The 17,093-nt window shown below is 40.9% G+C and overlaps 1 protein-coding gene across 3 annotated transcripts in view; it reads left to right on the top strand.

Annotated features, from left to right (window-relative positions):
* The window catches only part of Ccdc138 (coiled-coil domain containing 138), a 66,916-nt gene that overhangs the window by 12,304 nt on the left and 37,519 nt on the right, over nt 1–17,093 (top strand). For all 3 annotated transcript variants that reach the window (XM_059282113.1, XM_059282114.1, XM_059282112.1), the window contains 4 exons: nt 349–476; nt 4,197–4,378; nt 8,952–9,110; nt 11,085–11,204. In XM_059282113.1, coding sequence (XP_059138096.1) covers nt 349–476; nt 4,197–4,378; nt 8,952–9,110; nt 11,085–11,204 — 589 coding nt within the window. The remainder of the gene's footprint in view (nt 1–348; nt 477–4,196; nt 4,379–8,951; nt 9,111–11,084; nt 11,205–17,093) is intronic.

Genomic DNA, 17,093 nt, shown 5'->3' with positions numbered 1-17,093 from the left:
GCATGAGGTCCTGGTTCTGGCTTGTACAGGAACTATTAACCATCCTAACCAAACTGTAGATAACAATGCCTGTCATGTCGGAATTACTGGGATTCAGAAGAGTTTGGCAGCCACAGAGCATTCTACATCTTTTAAACTGTTTAAATTACGTCTGTTTAATGTGCAGAAAAGGTTGGCAGACAATTGCAGTTTGGGCTTTCAACATTCTTAACTTAGTTTGTACTTTTCATATGTGTATTTAAAATGATTTTTACATTGTCCTTATTTGTTGTGATATCGCCATCTGAAAAGCAGCTCTTGTCAGTTGTTATAGTGAACTTCTGGATTCTGATATATATATTGTTAAAGCCTAGATGATGAACTGGATTCTTTTCATAATTTAAAGAAATGGGAAACAGAAAAAGAATTAATTGAAGACAATCATAGAGATGGCACCTCCAAAATAACAAAGCCGTCATTCAGAGAAATAGAAAAAGGTAAGAGAAATACTCACAAATAGGAATTTGTCATATAGAGTAAACCATGCTTACCTCATAGTAGTAACTGCTCCTCAGGAATCTGTATATTTCTGTGTTCTGAAGTTTTATAAACCTTAAGATGCTTGCTGTGCTTAGTATTCAATTAAAGGAGAAGAGAAAGAAACATTCCATTTTCTGGTTGTGTTCTTCCATTCTCAAAACCTATCCAAATAAGTTCATAATTAACTGAACTTTTAGGCCATCTAAGTTCCTTTTCATGTTTCCTTTGTGGAAAGGGCTTCCGAGGATTTGAGCAGGCTGATGCTTTGACAAAGTACTGTAGATTGCTACAGCTGGCTTCCCTGTCTGCCCGAATGCCTCCCATAGTGTCCTCAGGATTGCAAGGACAGTGGGCACGAAAGGTGGCATCTGCTGCCCTTGGGCTACAGGGTTTGGAGCACACTGTTGCTTCACTGAAGCATTGGGCACGTGCTGCCTACACTCCTTTGGCCCTCCTTCATCCCCTTTGTTACGTTGGCCTCAGCGTTTGAAGATGATGTAACCTGATTCAGCCTGGACTTGTGTTTCCCATTAGGTGACCAATTTTTCTACTGAAAATGCAAGAGAAATTTATTTGTAAGGGTTGAATGTACTTGACAAAAAAATATAAGGAGTGCTGACTGTACCTGTTGGAGACAGGAGGTCACTCCGCTGCCCTGACAAGTCAAGAACTTGTAGCCCATGTTCATGGCAGTATTACTATGTAAAGCAGCCAGAAGATGGAAGCATCCAGATGCCATCAGTGACTAATAAAGTAAATGTGCTTCGTGAATAAAACAAACAACAACAAAAATGTAAGAAGCACCCAGGCTAGGGATTGGTTAGTTTGATACCTAGATGTATTTTTCACTCATTTGCTTATCTCAGTAATGAAACTTTTGTTTTGTTTTAATTCATTTTATTATTTTGTTTTTCAGTTATGTTCTTACCTTGTAGCTCAGGCTGGCCTTGAACTTGTGATGCCTTTGCCTCAGTCAATTGCTGGGCTTATAGGTATTATGGCACCTGGAAAATAGTTAGGTTGTTTTTTTTGTTGTTGTTGTTGTTGTTGAGACAGGGTCTCTGTGTAGTCCTGGCTGTGTAGACCAGGCTGGCCTCAAACTTACAGAGTTCCTGACTCTAGCTCCCAAGTGTAAATTAGTATTTTTTTATTTTGGCTGTTTCATGCTCTGTCCAAGATGGGGGAGTGTAATGAAAGACTTTTAAAGTTTATCCCAAGGCCACTGAGTTCCATTTATCATGTGTGAGTTTATCTTGGCGTGTATTCTTTATGGTACATGGTTTCTTAGGAACTACATAATGGACTTAGAGCATATTCTCCCCCACACTCACCCCTCTGACTTCCTGTTAGTCCCTCTTGCCTCTAGGAGGTTAGGCTTCTAACTTTATGTCGTGTATACACACACACACACACACACACACACACACACACACACACACACACACGACCTTATATGTCTATTTTGTTTGCTTGCTTTGTGACAGGGCCTCTTTATATACCCTGGCTGTCCTGAAACTTTTGTAGACCAGGCTGGCCTTGAACTCACAGAGGTTTGCCTCTCTCTACCTCCCAAGTGTTGGGATTCAGATGCCTGCTACCATGTCCAGCTTATGTGTCTTATTTTTTTTAAGAGTATGTGTGTGCATATGTAAACGTGTGTGCAGGTGCCATCAGAGGCCAGAGGAGTGTGTCAGAGTTGGAGTTATAGGTTGTTGTGAGCAGGATACCACGTGAGTGCGGGGAGCCCAACTCTGGCCTTCTGAGAAAGCACCAAGAATTCTCAACTGCTGAGCTATCCTTCCAGCCCTGAGTTTATGCATCTATATAAAATCTATTATATGTAAACAGGAGTAAACATGCCATATTTGTCTTTGGGACTGACTCAGTTTATCTAATATGACAATATCCAGTTTCATCCATTCTTCTACAAATGACATAATTTAGTTCTTTATAGCTGAATAAAATCCTGTGTGTGTGTGTGTGTGTGTGCACAAGTGTATCACATTTTCTTTAGTTATTCTTTTGTTGAAGGATAATTAGGTTGGTTCTGTCACTTGGGTCTTGTGAATATTGCTGCAGCAAACATATATGCACAAGTATCTGTGTGGTACATTGACTTAGAGTCCTTCAACAGAAGTGAAATGACTGTCATATGGTAGATATATTTTTAGTCTTTTGAGGGGCATAAGCTGAAATTCTTACAGGCTGGATTAGTTTGCATTTTTTTATAAGCAGTATATAAGGATTTATTTTTTTTAAATTTATGTATGTAAATGTTTAACCTGTATGTATGTATGTATGTATGTATGTATATATTTATGTATGTATGTATGTGCACTATGTGTGTGCCTGGTGCCTGCAGAGGTCAGAAGAAGGCATTGGATCCCCTGGAACTGGAATTATGGATGGTTGTAGTTTATAATCATCTGAACCTGGGTCCTCTGTAAGAGCAACAAGTGCTTTTAGCTGAGCCATCTTTCCAGCCCCAGGGGTTTATTTTTTTTGCAAGAGAGCATTTTATACTCTATTAGTAGAACGAATATTCTGGTATATACAATGTGGATAGGGATAGAAAGCAAGTGAAACTTACTCATACTGTTCAGATGGTTAAACTTTGTCATCATTAATAAAGTTGAACTTGCACATAGATCCTAAAAGCCAGCAATTTTGCTATATATATATATATCCCAGAGAAATGACTGAACATGCATGGCAGAGCCAGATGCATGACTGTGTAAAGACTATATCACCAGATCACCTAAATGCCTGTCTGGGAGAATGTTGCCATATATTTATAAAATAGGATAAGATGGTAAAGACTTGTAAGCCCGTTGTTCTGAAGTCAGCGTGGATAGATTTCAGAGAACATGTTAGTATTTAAAGGAAGAAGTTATAGAAATTGTGTTAACTACAGGCATATAAAGTCTAAAATAGATGTAACAGGCACTTTTAGAATTTAGAAGAAATTGAAAAATAAAGGCATTGATTGGTACTTTAATTGAGTTGGTAGTTAATTTGGTTTTAGGGCACAGAGGGAAATTAGAAATTTGTGAGGTACATTCCATATCCTGGCCTGGGTTAGTTAATGCATGAGTGTTTTCATCCATATTACAGTTAGGTTTGAAACAGTTTCAGATTTACCAGGAATGTTGCACAAAGTACAAATAACTCATTTATACACTTTATCCAAATCTTATGTTATATTTTATCATTTTTGCCATATCATTCTGCTGTGGATGTCTTTATGTATGCTGTGAATATGTTTTGCTCTGATTGGTTGATAAATAAAGCTGTATGGGCCTATGACAAGGCAGCTTAGAGGCAGGCAGAAAATCTAAGCAGAGAGACAGGAAGAAGTTGGGAGGGATGCGAGCCAGCTGCCCAAGGAGCAACATGTAATAGGAAGCAGGCAAAGCCACAGAACATGTAGCAATACATAGATTAATAGTTATGGGCTAATTTAAGATATAAGAGCTAGCTAGCAAGAGGCCTGCCATAGACTATACAGTTCATAAATAATATAAGCCTCTGTGTGTTTACTTGGGTCTGAGTGGCTGCGGGACTGGGCAGGACACAGGAAAACATCTGACTACACCATTTTTTTTTTTCTAGATTTTTAAACAATACTATGATTTTTATTTAAAGCAACTCTCTGAGAACATTTAAAACTTTTGCAGATGCCCTGCCGACCAACACAACCTCATCAAGACTTCAGACTGAACGTTGCAGTGATTTTGTTGACTCTCCTCTGAAACATGGCGTTTCTCCAAAACCCAAAGTGTCAAAGAAGCAGAGTTTACTTCCACATCAAATAAGTCAAATATATGATGAATTATTTCATATCCATCTGAAACTGAAGGTAAAAGCCAAATGCTGAATTAGGAATTCAGAAATGTTTGTGTTTTAAGAGTGTTTGCAAAATTTCAATATAAGGAATTTGATTGCAATTATACATGCACAGGTCAAGGCAGGTCAGAAGGGGCAGATTTGATTTATAGAACTGTCAAATAGGAAATGTAGTGACTGAGAGAAAACCCAAAGCAGTGGTAGTTTACCAATAGGTGTGTCTTTAGATTTTAGATTGTCTTATGTTTATTTTCAGCCCAGCCCATCCTTAAGATAGAAAACAAAAAGTGCTGATATAAAGTGTGTTACTTGAAGACATTATAAATTCATTGTTATAAGTACGTGTAAGAAGTCTCTTGTCAAAATTCAACTCTAAGCATAAGCATTTGTGTCGTCTATGGGGTTCATATCTAAAGTGCCTATGTGCGTGTTTATCAAGTGTCTCTAAGGAGGAGGAAGCAGGACTTTATCTAGTGGAGTTTGTGTGACTCCTCATTGGAAGCAATCATACACAACTATGAAGTAATTAAAGCATTTTATTTAGTTAAGTGATTTTAAATAACTGTGTCTCATCCTGTCACAATAATTGAAACTATGATTACCATGGCATTTAAGAATAAGATTATGCCAGGCAGTAGAGGCACACGCCTTTAATCTCTGCACTGGGGAGGCAGAGGCAGATGGATCTCTGTGAGTTCAAGGCCAGCCTGGTCTACAGAGAGATTTCCAGGATAGCCAGGGCTACACAGAGAAACCCTGTCTCGAAAAACCAAAAGCAAAAGGAAAGAAAAGAAGAAAGAGCCGGGCGGTGGTGGCGCATATCTTTAATCCCAGCACTCGGGGAGGCAGAGGCAGGCGGATCTCTGTGAGTTTGAGGCCAGCCTGGACTACCATGTGAATTCCAGGAAAGGTGCAAAGCTACACAGAGAAACCCTGTCTCAAAAAAACAAAAACAAAAACAAAAACAAAAAAAAAAGAAAAGAAGAAAGAATAAGATTATTATTAGCCTAAATCACCCAAAACATTTTGGGAAGGACTGAGTCTGGCCCTTGACTGGAAGTAGAATTTAGAAAGGAGAGCAGTGAGAATGACATTCTGAGTACAAAGGCATTGACAGGGTATGGTGGCACATACCTTAGGCCCAGCCCTTGGGAGCAGAGGCAGGTGGATTTCCGTGAGTTCAAGACCAGCCTGGTCCACATAGTGAGTCTCAGACCAGTCAGGACTACGGAGTGGGACCCTGCCTCAGAAAGAAAGAGCAGAGACCGTGCTTGCGAGGAGGGACTGTTAGGTTATGAATGAAGCAGCCTCTGGAGTGAATAAAGCAGTAAATCTCATGCAGGCTGCCTCGCAGGGGTGGAATCTAGAGAGTGAAATTTAAGGCGCAAAGCTACACAGAGAAACCCTGTCTCGAAAAACCAAAAAAAAAAAAAAAAAAAAAATTATGTTTTAGTAGCTGGGCATGGTGGCACAGACCTTTAATCCCAGTACCCAGGAGGCAGAGGCAGGTGAATATCTGTGAGTCCGAGGCCGGCCTGGTCTACAGAGTGAGTTCCAGGACAGCTAGGGCTGTTACTCAAAAAACAAAAGCCTGTCTCAAAAACCAAAACCAAAACCAAAACCAAAATGGTATCCTAGGAAGTAGGGTAAAAGAAAAGCAATGATGTTATCAGAAAACAATATAAAGCCAGAAAAATGAAGTGAATGTGATTGATGTGGTTTCATTAACCTTCAGTTTTATCTGATCCTGAAATTTATACTGTACTGTTAGAATTGTCATTAGGTGTATATATTTTTGTTACATTATGGGATTTTGTTAATTCAACAAACATTGTAGTGCCTACTAATATGCATTCATATGTTCAATGCTGTATATCTATGCAAGTGAATAAAATATACAGGGCCCTGCTACATGGAGCTTATTAGAAGAAATAATGAGTACCCATGTTAATACACACACACACACACACACACACACACACACACACACACACACAATCTCATTAGCTTAGCCCAGGCTGACCTTGAACTCACTATGTAGTTGAGGCCATCCTAGAATTCTCATTCTCCTGCCTAAGTTGGTGTGCTAGGGAGCAAGGGTACAAACTTGTACCACGAAGCCAGGCTAATTTTGTAACTTTAAATGGAAGAATAATAGAAGTATATCAAGGATATCTGATAAAGGGAGAATGGGAAGTCAGGTAAGGTTTCTCTGACATTTAAATTAAATCCTGAAGAATGAGTATTTAACACTAATTAGTGAGAGGAATTTATTCTAGATTGATCCATTTCTTGCACGAAAAGTTCTTGACTCAAGAAAAATATAAACATCTGATGATTTTTATAGCAGGACAGCTACATAAGCTGCTCTGTGCTTATGTGAATTGATTGGAGGGGAGTATAGATGTGGAATTCAGGAGCCTAGATAGTACTCTACTGTAGGTCACTGGATGAGAGAGACAGTGGTGACATGGAGCAGGCTGGTGGCGGAGGAACAGAGCTGGAGAGAGTAGATACTTAGTATGGAGGTGAATGGCTAAGCTTGGTGTGCAGATCTGGAGAAAGCATAGAGGAAGTAAGACCCTCACACAGTTCTTCCTGTCTGGTCTGTGCAGCGGGAAGGAAAGTGGATTTCAGGAGAGAAGGATTTGGTTGGGTGGGTTTGGGTTGCTCCAGCAGTTAAACACATCAGCCAGACAGTCAAATTGATCTTGGGTAAGTGTCTAATTTGGGAGTCCTTTATGTACTCAGTACCTTGTCTCTATAACAAAGCACTTGAAACAATCAACTTAGGAAGCCAAATGAGTGTCCCACGTGGTGGTGTACATCTGGAGCCCCAGCTGTTTGGAAGGCTGAGGAGCACTTGAGCCCCTCCCTGAATTTGAGACCAGGCTGGGTACTGTCGGGAGCCCTGATTTCAGTTTAAAACAATCACAAACGGCTTGCTTTGGTTTGTAGCTTTGGGGGTTCTGATGTATGACTGCTCTAGTTTGCTTTCTACTGCTGTGATAAGACACTGTGCCAGAAACAACTTGGGGAGGGGGGTTCATCTGACTCACCTGTCCAGATCATAGTCCTCTGAAGAGGAGTCAGGACGGAAACTTAAGACAGGAACTGAAGCAGAGGCAGTAGAGCAATGCTATTTATTGGCTTGCTCTCCATGGCTTGCTCAGCCTACTTTTTGTTTGTTTGGTTGGTTTGGTTTGGTTTTTCAAAACAGGGTTTCTCAGTGTAGCCCTGGCTGTCCTAGAACTTTTTTGTAGCCCAGGCTGGCCTCGAACTCAAAGATCCTCCTGCCTCTGCCTCCCCATTGCTGGGATTAAAGGTGTGCGCCACCATCTGGCCATTCAGCCTGCTTTCTTATACAACCCAGAACCAATTGTCCAAGGGAGGCACTGCCTTAGTGGGCTAGGTCCTCCCACTTTGACCATTAATCAAGAAAATGCCCCACAGACTTGCCTAAAGGTCAGTCTGATGGAGATTTTTTTCTGAGTTGAGTTTCTCTCGTCCTAGAGGACTCTTATAAACTCAGAGTCTAAACTGACAGAAAACTAACCAGCACAATGACTCTTGGGTCTGAGCTAGAAAACTGCATTTTAAATTCATAACACATTAATTTTTAAATGTGTTATTATCTTTAATATACTCATGGAGTTGCATACCATCCCAACCAATTTTAGAATATTTCATCATCCCCAAAAGGCAACCATTAATCTACTTTCTGTCTCTTTAGATTTGTCCATTCTGGGATATTTTATACACACTATCCTATATAGTATGTAGTAATTTGTTCCTGGATCCTTCCACTTAGTGTATTTTTAAAGTTATTTCCTGTTGAATCATATATCAGTCCCTGCTTATTATTGCTAAATACTGCCCTGTTATATACCACATTTTTCTTCTTTATTCATTAATTTCTGGACATTTGGGTTGTGCCCTACCTTCATGTCTGTAGCTGTGATAAATACTCAGGCAAAAATCAGCACAGGGGAGGGAATGGTTTAGTGGCTTGCAATCCCAGGTTGCAGTCCATGACAGTGGGGCAGTCAAGGCAGCAGGAACTAAAAAGCAATTAGTGGTATCATATCCACAGTCAAGAGCAGATAAATGTATGTTACTCGTCTAGCTTTTTGTTATATAGCTCAAGACCCCCTGCCAAGGGAATGGTATCGCCCACAATGGGCTGGGCAAGACAGTCCCCCATAGGCATGCTCACAGGCCAACCTGAACTAGGTAATTCTAAGTTAAGACAGTCTGCCCAGGTAATTCTAGGTTGTGTCAAGTCAACAGTTAAAACTAACTAGTTATAGGTTGTTTACATTTTAGGCTATTGTGATGATGTTGCTGTGATCATTTGTGTTTAAGTTTTGTATGAACGTATGCTTTTATTTCTGTTGGAATGCTAGAGTCAGATGGTAACTATGTTGAACATTTTTTGAGGAACTACCAGACTGTGTTCCAGAGTGACCACACTATTTTACACTGGCAAAATCCATTTCATTAAAACAGTATCAGGGGATTAAAGCGTAAATTGCAGAATTTGTGAACTAATTAAGAAAACCCATTTAAATTGTGTGTTTTGGTAGTATGAAACTGCATCCCAGCAGAAATTTGCTGAAGAACTTCAGAAGCGGGAACAGTTTTTATCAGAACGAGAACAGCTGCTCTTCAGACATGAAACTGCCTTGAGCAAAATTAAAGGTGTTGAAGAAGAGGTTCAGACAAGATTTCAAATTTTAAAGGAGGTGATTATACAGCATTGGATCAGAGAGTAATTCTTTTTCTTCGCTTCATTAATTTTTATATTCTTGCCGTATTTGCTTCTCTCTTCTTCCTTTTTGCACCCACTTATGCACACTTTATTTCCTTCTTTTTTTTATTGAAAATATTTTTCATATAGTATATGCTGATCGTAGTTTGTCTCCCTTATCTCCTCCCAGATCCTCCCTACCTCCCCACCCATCCAACTCCATGTCTTTTTTCTCTCTCTCTCTCTTTAGGAAACAAACAGGCAAATGAAAACAAATAGAAAAAGAAAACAGAGAAAAAGCATGAGAAGAACAAACAACAACAAAAAAAAACACATAACCCATAAAAACACAAACCCAGAAACCATACTGTGTAAGCAAAAGACCCGTTAGGTAAAAAATGCCCAAACAAAGCGTTGTGAGACAAAAACAATCTCTAAAAAGACCATCGAGTTCATTTTGTGTTGGCCATCCACTGCTGCTGGTGGGCCTGCTCTTAAGTGTGGTTTGTATATCGTGAGACCCTGTAGGAGAAAACCAACTTTTCTATTGTGGTTGGTTGACAATTGAAGATAGCTTCTGGGTTAAAGGTTGGGGTTCAGGTCCACTTACCTTCTCAGTGCTAGGATCCCATCTGATTTGGATCTATGCAGGCCCTCCACCACAGACTCTAAGTTCATGTGTGTGTCAGTCTTGGGCACCAAAGAAATGGTGCCTTCCATCCCACTGACTCTTACAATCTTTCTGCCTCCTCATCCACAGGACCCTGAGCCCTGAGGGGAGAGATTTGATGAAGACATCCTGTTTAGGGCTGAGTGTTCTATGATCTCTCATTCTCAGCTCATTGTCCAGTTGTGGCTCTCATTAGTTCCCGTCTCCTGCAGGAGCAAGCTCTGACAATGGCTGAGCAAGACACTGATCTATGAGTATTGCAGAATATCATTAGGAGTCATTTTATTGCTACATTCTTCTAGCAGAAAAATAGTATTTGGTTTTCCTCTAAGTCCATGGCCTGTCTAGTCCTGGGTTCTTGGCCACCTTAGCAGTGTCAGGCATAAGGTCCATCTTTTTTTTTTTTAATTAATTAAAATTTTTCATTTATTTTACATCCCGATCAAAGTTTCCCCTCCCACCTTTCCTCCTGTTCTCTCCCCACTGCCTCCCCACCACGTCCCCTCTCCCCATCCACTCCTCCTCCATCTCCATTCAGAAAGGGGCTGTCCTCCCATAGGCATTAACAAAGCATGACACATCAAGTTGAGGCAGGGGCAAGCTCCTCCCTCTGCATCAAGGCTAAGCGAGGCATCCTACCATAGAGAGTAGGTTCCCAAAAGCCAGATTAAGTGCCAGGGAGAGGTCCTGATCCCACTACTAGGAGCTACATACTCAGAGCAAGCTATATAACTCACGTACATGCAGAAGGCCTAGGTTGGTCGCATGTAGGCTCCCTACCTGTTGGTCCAGAGTCTGTGAGCTCCCATGAGCTCAACTCAGCTGTATCTGTGGGTTTTTTTGTTTTTGTTTTGTTTTGTTTTAATTTTCTGTGAAAACTTACGTTAGGATTTTGATGAGGATTGCAGATTGCATTTAATGTGTAGATTGCTTTTGGTAGGCTGGCCATTTTCATAATATTAAACCTACTGATCCATGAGCATGGGAGATGTTTCCATCCTCTGATATCTTGTTCAATGTCTTAAAATATTTGTTATACAAGCCTTTACTCTCTTGGTTAGAGTTACTCATACACACACACACACACACACACACACACACACACACACAAATACCTCGTACCTATGCTTAAACACATTGATTGGAGTTTTCATGATGGAAGAATTTCTGTTTTTTAGTTAATTTATGTTCAATAGCATTTGATTTATTTTTTAAATAATTTTTGTGAGGATTTAACTCAGGGCCTTGGGTATGTTGGGCCCTAAGCTGTTATTTAGATCAAATTTCTCCCTCTTTTAGCAACACAGCACGGAAGTTGAACACTTAACAGAAGCGCTTAAGGAAAAGAGTAAAGAGAGCAAGAGAATGAGGTCCTCATTTGATGCTCTGAGAGAGCTGAATGATAGCTTAAAAAAACAGGTAAGACCTACTTCATCTATATTAGATGCTAATATTTAAGACTTGTATTTAGGAAATCTAAGTAAGCCTTAAAACATTTCAGCTAGAATTTTATTAAATTTGTTAGCTTTATTGTAAGATTCTTGTAAACGTTAATAAAATATTTATATTCTTGCTTCTTTTTCATCTGTTTTGACAAATAGCTGATATATTTGGCAATTAAAAAATTAAAAATAGCTTTACTGGATTAACAGCAAGCCCAGGGACTGGAGAGATGGCTCAGTGGTTATAACCCTTGACTGCTCTTCCAGAGGACTGGGTTCAGCTCCTAGCATCCACAGGTGTAGTGAGAGGCTTTTCTGTGTCCCGCCCTGTCCTACAGCAGGCTTCCAAATAATCACTCAGAGGCATATATTAATTGCAAATGCTTGACCATTAGCTCAGGCTTATTACTAACTAGCTCTGCAATTAAAGATTTATCTATCTATCTATCTATCTATCTATCTATCTATCTATCTATTTATTTATTATGTATACAGCATGTATGACTGCAGGCCAGAAGAGGGCACCAGATCACCAGATCTCATTACAGATGGTTGTGAGCCACCATGTGGTTGCTGGGAATTGAACTCAGGACCTCTGGAAGAGCAGTCAGTGCTCTTAACCTCTCCATCCTCCCCATAGCTCTACACTGAAAATTAACCCATAATTCTTTTTTTTTTAGATTTATTTATTTTATGTATGAGTGCTCTATTGACTTTATGCCAGAAGAGGATATCAGATCCCACTATAGATGGTTGTGAGCTACCATGTGGGTGCTGGGAATTGAACCCGGGTCCTCTGGAAGAGCAGCCAGTGCTCTTAACCACTGAGCTATCTCTCCAGCCCCAAAATTAACCCATAATTCTTACCTATGTTTAGCCACGTGGCCAGGTACCTTTTCTCAGTGCCGCATTCTCATCTTGCTTCCTTTGTGTCTGTCTGGAGATTCCTGACTCTGCCCTTCCTCTTCCCAGAATTCTCCTGGTCTGGTTGTGGTTGCTCCACTTACACTTCCTGCTGGGCTACTGCCCAATCAATGGTTTTTTTTTTTTTTTGGTTTTTCGAGACAGGGTTTCTCTGTGTAGCTTTGCGCCTTTCCTGGAACTCACTCTGTAGATCAGGCTGGCCTTGAACTCACAGAGATCCGCTTTGCTCTGCCTCCCGAGTGCTGGGATTAAAGGCGTGCGCCACCACCTCCCGGCCCAATCAATGTTTTATTAAGCCAGTTCAAGTGACAAATCTTTATAGTGTACAAGAACATATCCCACAGCACACATGGAGATTCACAACTGTCTGTAACTCTAGTTTTAGGGGATCTGATGCCCTCTTTGGCCTCCATAAGTACTGCATGCTTTTGGTGCATAGACATGCGTACAGACAAAGCACCCATTGTCTTAGGGGTTTCTATTGCTGTGAAGAGACACCATGACCAGGGCAACTCTTAGAAAGGAAAACATTTAACTGGGGCTGGCTTACAATTCAGAAGTTTAGTACATTATCATCATGGCAGGAAGCATGGTGGCATAAGGCAGACATGGTGCTGAGGTAGTTGAGAGTTCTACATCTGGATATATAAGCAGCAAGAAGAGACAATGAGCCACTAGGTCTGGCTTGAGCTTCTGAGACCTCAAAGCCCACCCCCTAGTGACACACTTCCTCCAATAAGGCCACACCTCCTCATAGTGCCACTTCATATTGGCCTATGGGGGCCATTGTCTTTCAAACCACCACACCTGTGTACTTCTTTTTTTAAAGCAAGCACAAGAAAAAACTTGGCAATTTGAGAACGAATCAACTTTTAGACATTGATTTAGGCTTAAATACTTACTATAACTGTATACTACTACTAATTTAAACCAAGTATTTACTAAATGTTGGGCACTGTGCTAGACGTAAGCCTTTTTGCTCATACTCTTTCTTGCGTATAAAATGGTACTATATTGTACAATAACACATATATGAGTTGTAATTATTGTTAATACATGATCCTAAAATTGCTTAGCAGAAATGTTTCTGTGAGTTATAACTTCTTTATTTCTTCCTTCTGTTAATTTTTTTTACCTAAAAAGTGAAAATGAGGGCATATGGGTGAAGACAGAGAAAAGACTGATTACGTGTATTGGCTTAGTTAGGGTTTCTATTGCTGTGATTAAATACCCAGACTAAAAGCAACTTGGGAACGAAAGTAGTAATCTTACAGTAGTAATCTTATGCTGTAGTTTAGCATAATGGGAAGTCAGGGCAGGAACTTGAGGCAGAAGCTGAAGCAGAGGTCGTGGAAGAGTGCTGCTTATCAGCTTGGTCTCCATGTCCTACTCAGCCTGTTTTCTTAGACTGTCCAGGACCATCTCCCAAGGGTGGCACTGACGCCAGCAAACTGGGTCCTCCTCACATGTCAATCACTGACCAAGAAAATGCCCCACAACTTACCTGCAGACCAGTCTATGAAGACAGTTTCTCAGTAAAGATTCCCATTTCCCAGGTAGGTTTTGACTTGTATCAAGTTGACAAAACTAACCAGCACATGTATATTGATTGGGAAGAAGTAGATGGAAAGAGACTGAGATAAACCTAGGAATGTACTGGGCATGTTGGTGCCCATGAGTCCCAGCATGCTAAGGACAAAAATGAAACAGAACTTAGTCACTTTAAAGCAGAGGGCTGAGTAACTGTTTGGATTTCATTCATTCATTCATTCATTCACTCACTTAGTTTTGAGACAGGGTTTCATTGTATATCTCAGGCTGGCCTAGAACTTGCTGTGTAGGCCAGGATGGCCTCAAACTCACGGAGACCCATCTGTCTTTGCTTCCTGAGTGCTGGGATTAAAAATGATGCCTTTAAATTTAATATGCTCAATAAAGCAGAAAAAAGGAGATTGAGAACTTCCGTAAAGTGTGGACCACGGGACAGGTGACATGGCTCTGTTGAAGGTGCTTGCTTCCAAGCCCAAAGACCTGAGCTTGATTCCTAAGACCCACATGTGGGATGAGAACCAACTCCTACAAGTTGCCCTCTGACTGGACTCCGCATCTGTGCTCCCTGCTATACAGCAAATAAGTAAAAGTAATTTTTAAAAATATGGACTATAAAAAGGAATTAAATTGAAATTCTAAAACTTTAAAGAACAATTGCAGTTAAGAAAGTCTGCCTAAAAAGTGAATATGAATGTTGAGAGTGCTTGCCAAGTATTCTCAAGGTCCTAGATTTCATTATTAGGGAATTGGGAGGGAAATTAAAAACAAAAAAGAATGGTTATAAGAACAGATGAGAAGCAGCAGAAGGTATGGTTAGTGAGTTGGAGCACAGTTTATTGAGAAGTTTCCAATTTGAAGCATTGAATGAAGAAAGAATGAACAATTCAGAAAAAACTCATGTGGGATTTAGCTTGCTTTCTAGTGCCGTGATCAAACATTGACCAAAAGTAGCCTGGGGAGGAAAGGGTTTATTTCATCTTACAACTCTCAGATCACACTCTATCACTGATAAAAATCAAGCCCAAAAGTCAAGCTGGAATAGGGGGCAGCAACAAGAGGAGACATAGGTGCTGGCTGTGGGAGAGCGAGAGAGGTGTCCTTACGTGCCTTGACAACAGCCATATACACAGTTTTGGTGGCTTTTGAAATTCAGTTGATCTTAGAGCTCCTAAGAAACTTTCTTTTTCAGTAAAAGAGACAATAGGTGTTTACTGAGGAGCACTGGATGGGATTGCAGGATGATAAGATAAAAACAGTCTCAAGAACTACAAGGAAGTTAAGGCATACTTTAAAAAAAGATTTGTTTTAATTTTATATGCATGGGTGTTTCTCATGTTCATGTATGTCTGTGCATTCTGTGCATGCAATACCCAAGAAGACCAGAAGATGGCGCTGGATACTCTGGAACTGGTGTTACAGACAGTTGTTAGCTGCCCTGTTGGGAACTGAGCCCAGGTCCTCTGTAAGAACAACAAGTACTCTTAAACACTGAGCTGTCTCTGCAGCCCCAAATTATAAGCACAGTCATAATCTTGAGAGGTTCTCAGGAAGTTCAGTTTATGGTAGGAAAAGAGTGTTAGTCAGAGGTCATCAATGCTTTGGCCTTAAGCATGGTTCACTGCTACTTTAATTTATATAGCTCTATAAAATGAATATCGTTTCTGGGCCAGCAGTCTGCACAGCAAATGTTAGCTGTATCAACAGTTTTGACTCTGAGCTAGCGAGAACTTCAACCAGACTCTAAATTAGGGTTTTCTCTCTGTTATCGTCGCCCTTACTTTTGTCTGTCCTTTCTGCCTCAGTTTTCCTGTCAGACTTTATCCCCTTAATCTTAAGGGATACTGATGGCCAAAGGTTCATTTTCTGGAACTTCTGCACTGCTGGATAGGGATATAGACCCTCTCTATCCTGTGATGGTAGTGCTCTGCCTGCCTGATCTAAGGGAGCAAAAGAAGCCTGAGGGTCTTCGAAATGAATGGAATAGTAATCTAGAAAAGAGGATGTGTCCTGTGATGTCAACCCTTATAAACAGGAGGCCTGCAGCAGATTGTTATGAATAATTTAAGAATTACTAATACGTTTTCTGCAGCCTGATAATAGGTTTCTCTGCCAACGCAGTAAGCTAGATCAAGCCGAATTGAAAAAGTAAAAGAGTAGGTTTATTTGAGCAAAGCAATTCCTGGGTTAGTTCTCCAGTCCCAGAGATTGAGGCAGGAGAAGTCACGTGCCCAAACTAGAGCACGAGTTTATATACCCTGTAGGCGAGGGGTGGTGACATGTCTCCCACAAGCTGGGTTTGTGTTGGAGTATGGTCAAAGACTGAACACTTTAGGTGGGGACTTGGGCTGCTGGCAACTTCAGGGGAGGAGCTGCCGCAGCTGCCAAGAATGCAGAGCTGGGCTTTTGGCATCTTTTCTTTGTTGGAGACTCTCTGAGAGGTTTGGAGAGAGACAGAGAGATGGGGCTTCTCAGACCATGCAGGAGAGCTGGAGGTTCCAGTTGAACAATTACTACCAAAAAATAGTGGAGCTTTTTTGTACTGCGAGGTGCTTGGAAACCCTATGTATAAAGCATTAAAGCTTCTGGGAATGTAGCTCAGTGGTAGATCACCTGCCTAGAATCACAGATACCCCCCCAAAGGGGCTGGGGAGATGGCTCAGTGGGTAAGAGCAGGTACTGCTCTTCCAGAGGACCCAGGTTCAATTCCCAGCACCCACATGGCAGCTCACAACTCTCTGTAACTCCAGTTCCAGGGGACCCAACACCCTCACACAGACATACATGCAGACAAAATACCAGTGCACATAAAATAAAAATAAATTAATTTAGAAAAAAGCAAACTGGGGAGGAAAGGGTTTACTTGGCTTGTGTTTCCACATCACTGTTCATCAGTGAAGGAAGTCAGGACAGGAACTCAAACAGTCAGGAACCTGGAGGCAGGAGCTGATGCAGAGGCCATGAAAGAAAGGGTGCTGCTTACTGGCTTGTTCTCCATGGTTTGCTCAGCCTGCTTTCTTGTAGAACCCAGGACCACGAGTCCAGGGTCAGCATCACCTACAATTGGCTGGGTTTTCCCCCATCCATCGCTAATTAAGAAAATGCCCTACAGACTTGCCTGTAGCCCAATCTTATAGAGATATTCTCAGTTGAGACTTCCTCCTCTCAGATGACTTTAGTTTGTGTCACATTGACATAAAACCAGCCAGTGCAAGGTCCATAAAAGTTATACTTCCAAAACGTTTCCCATTAGGCTTTTCAGATCCTAGGCATTATCTTTGTTACTTTTCCTGTTGCTGTGATAAAATACCTAACAAAGACAACCAAAGGGAGGAAGATGTGTTTTGGCTCACAGTTTGAGGATACGGTCCATCAGGGTAGGAAAGTCTTATAG

The sequence above is a fragment of the Peromyscus eremicus genome, chromosome 16_21 (assembly GCF_949786415.1).
Source record: "Peromyscus eremicus chromosome 16_21, PerEre_H2_v1, whole genome shotgun sequence".
NCBI lineage: Eukaryota > Metazoa > Chordata > Mammalia > Rodentia > Cricetidae > Peromyscus > Peromyscus eremicus.
This window is presented reverse-complemented; position numbering and strand designations above follow the sequence as displayed.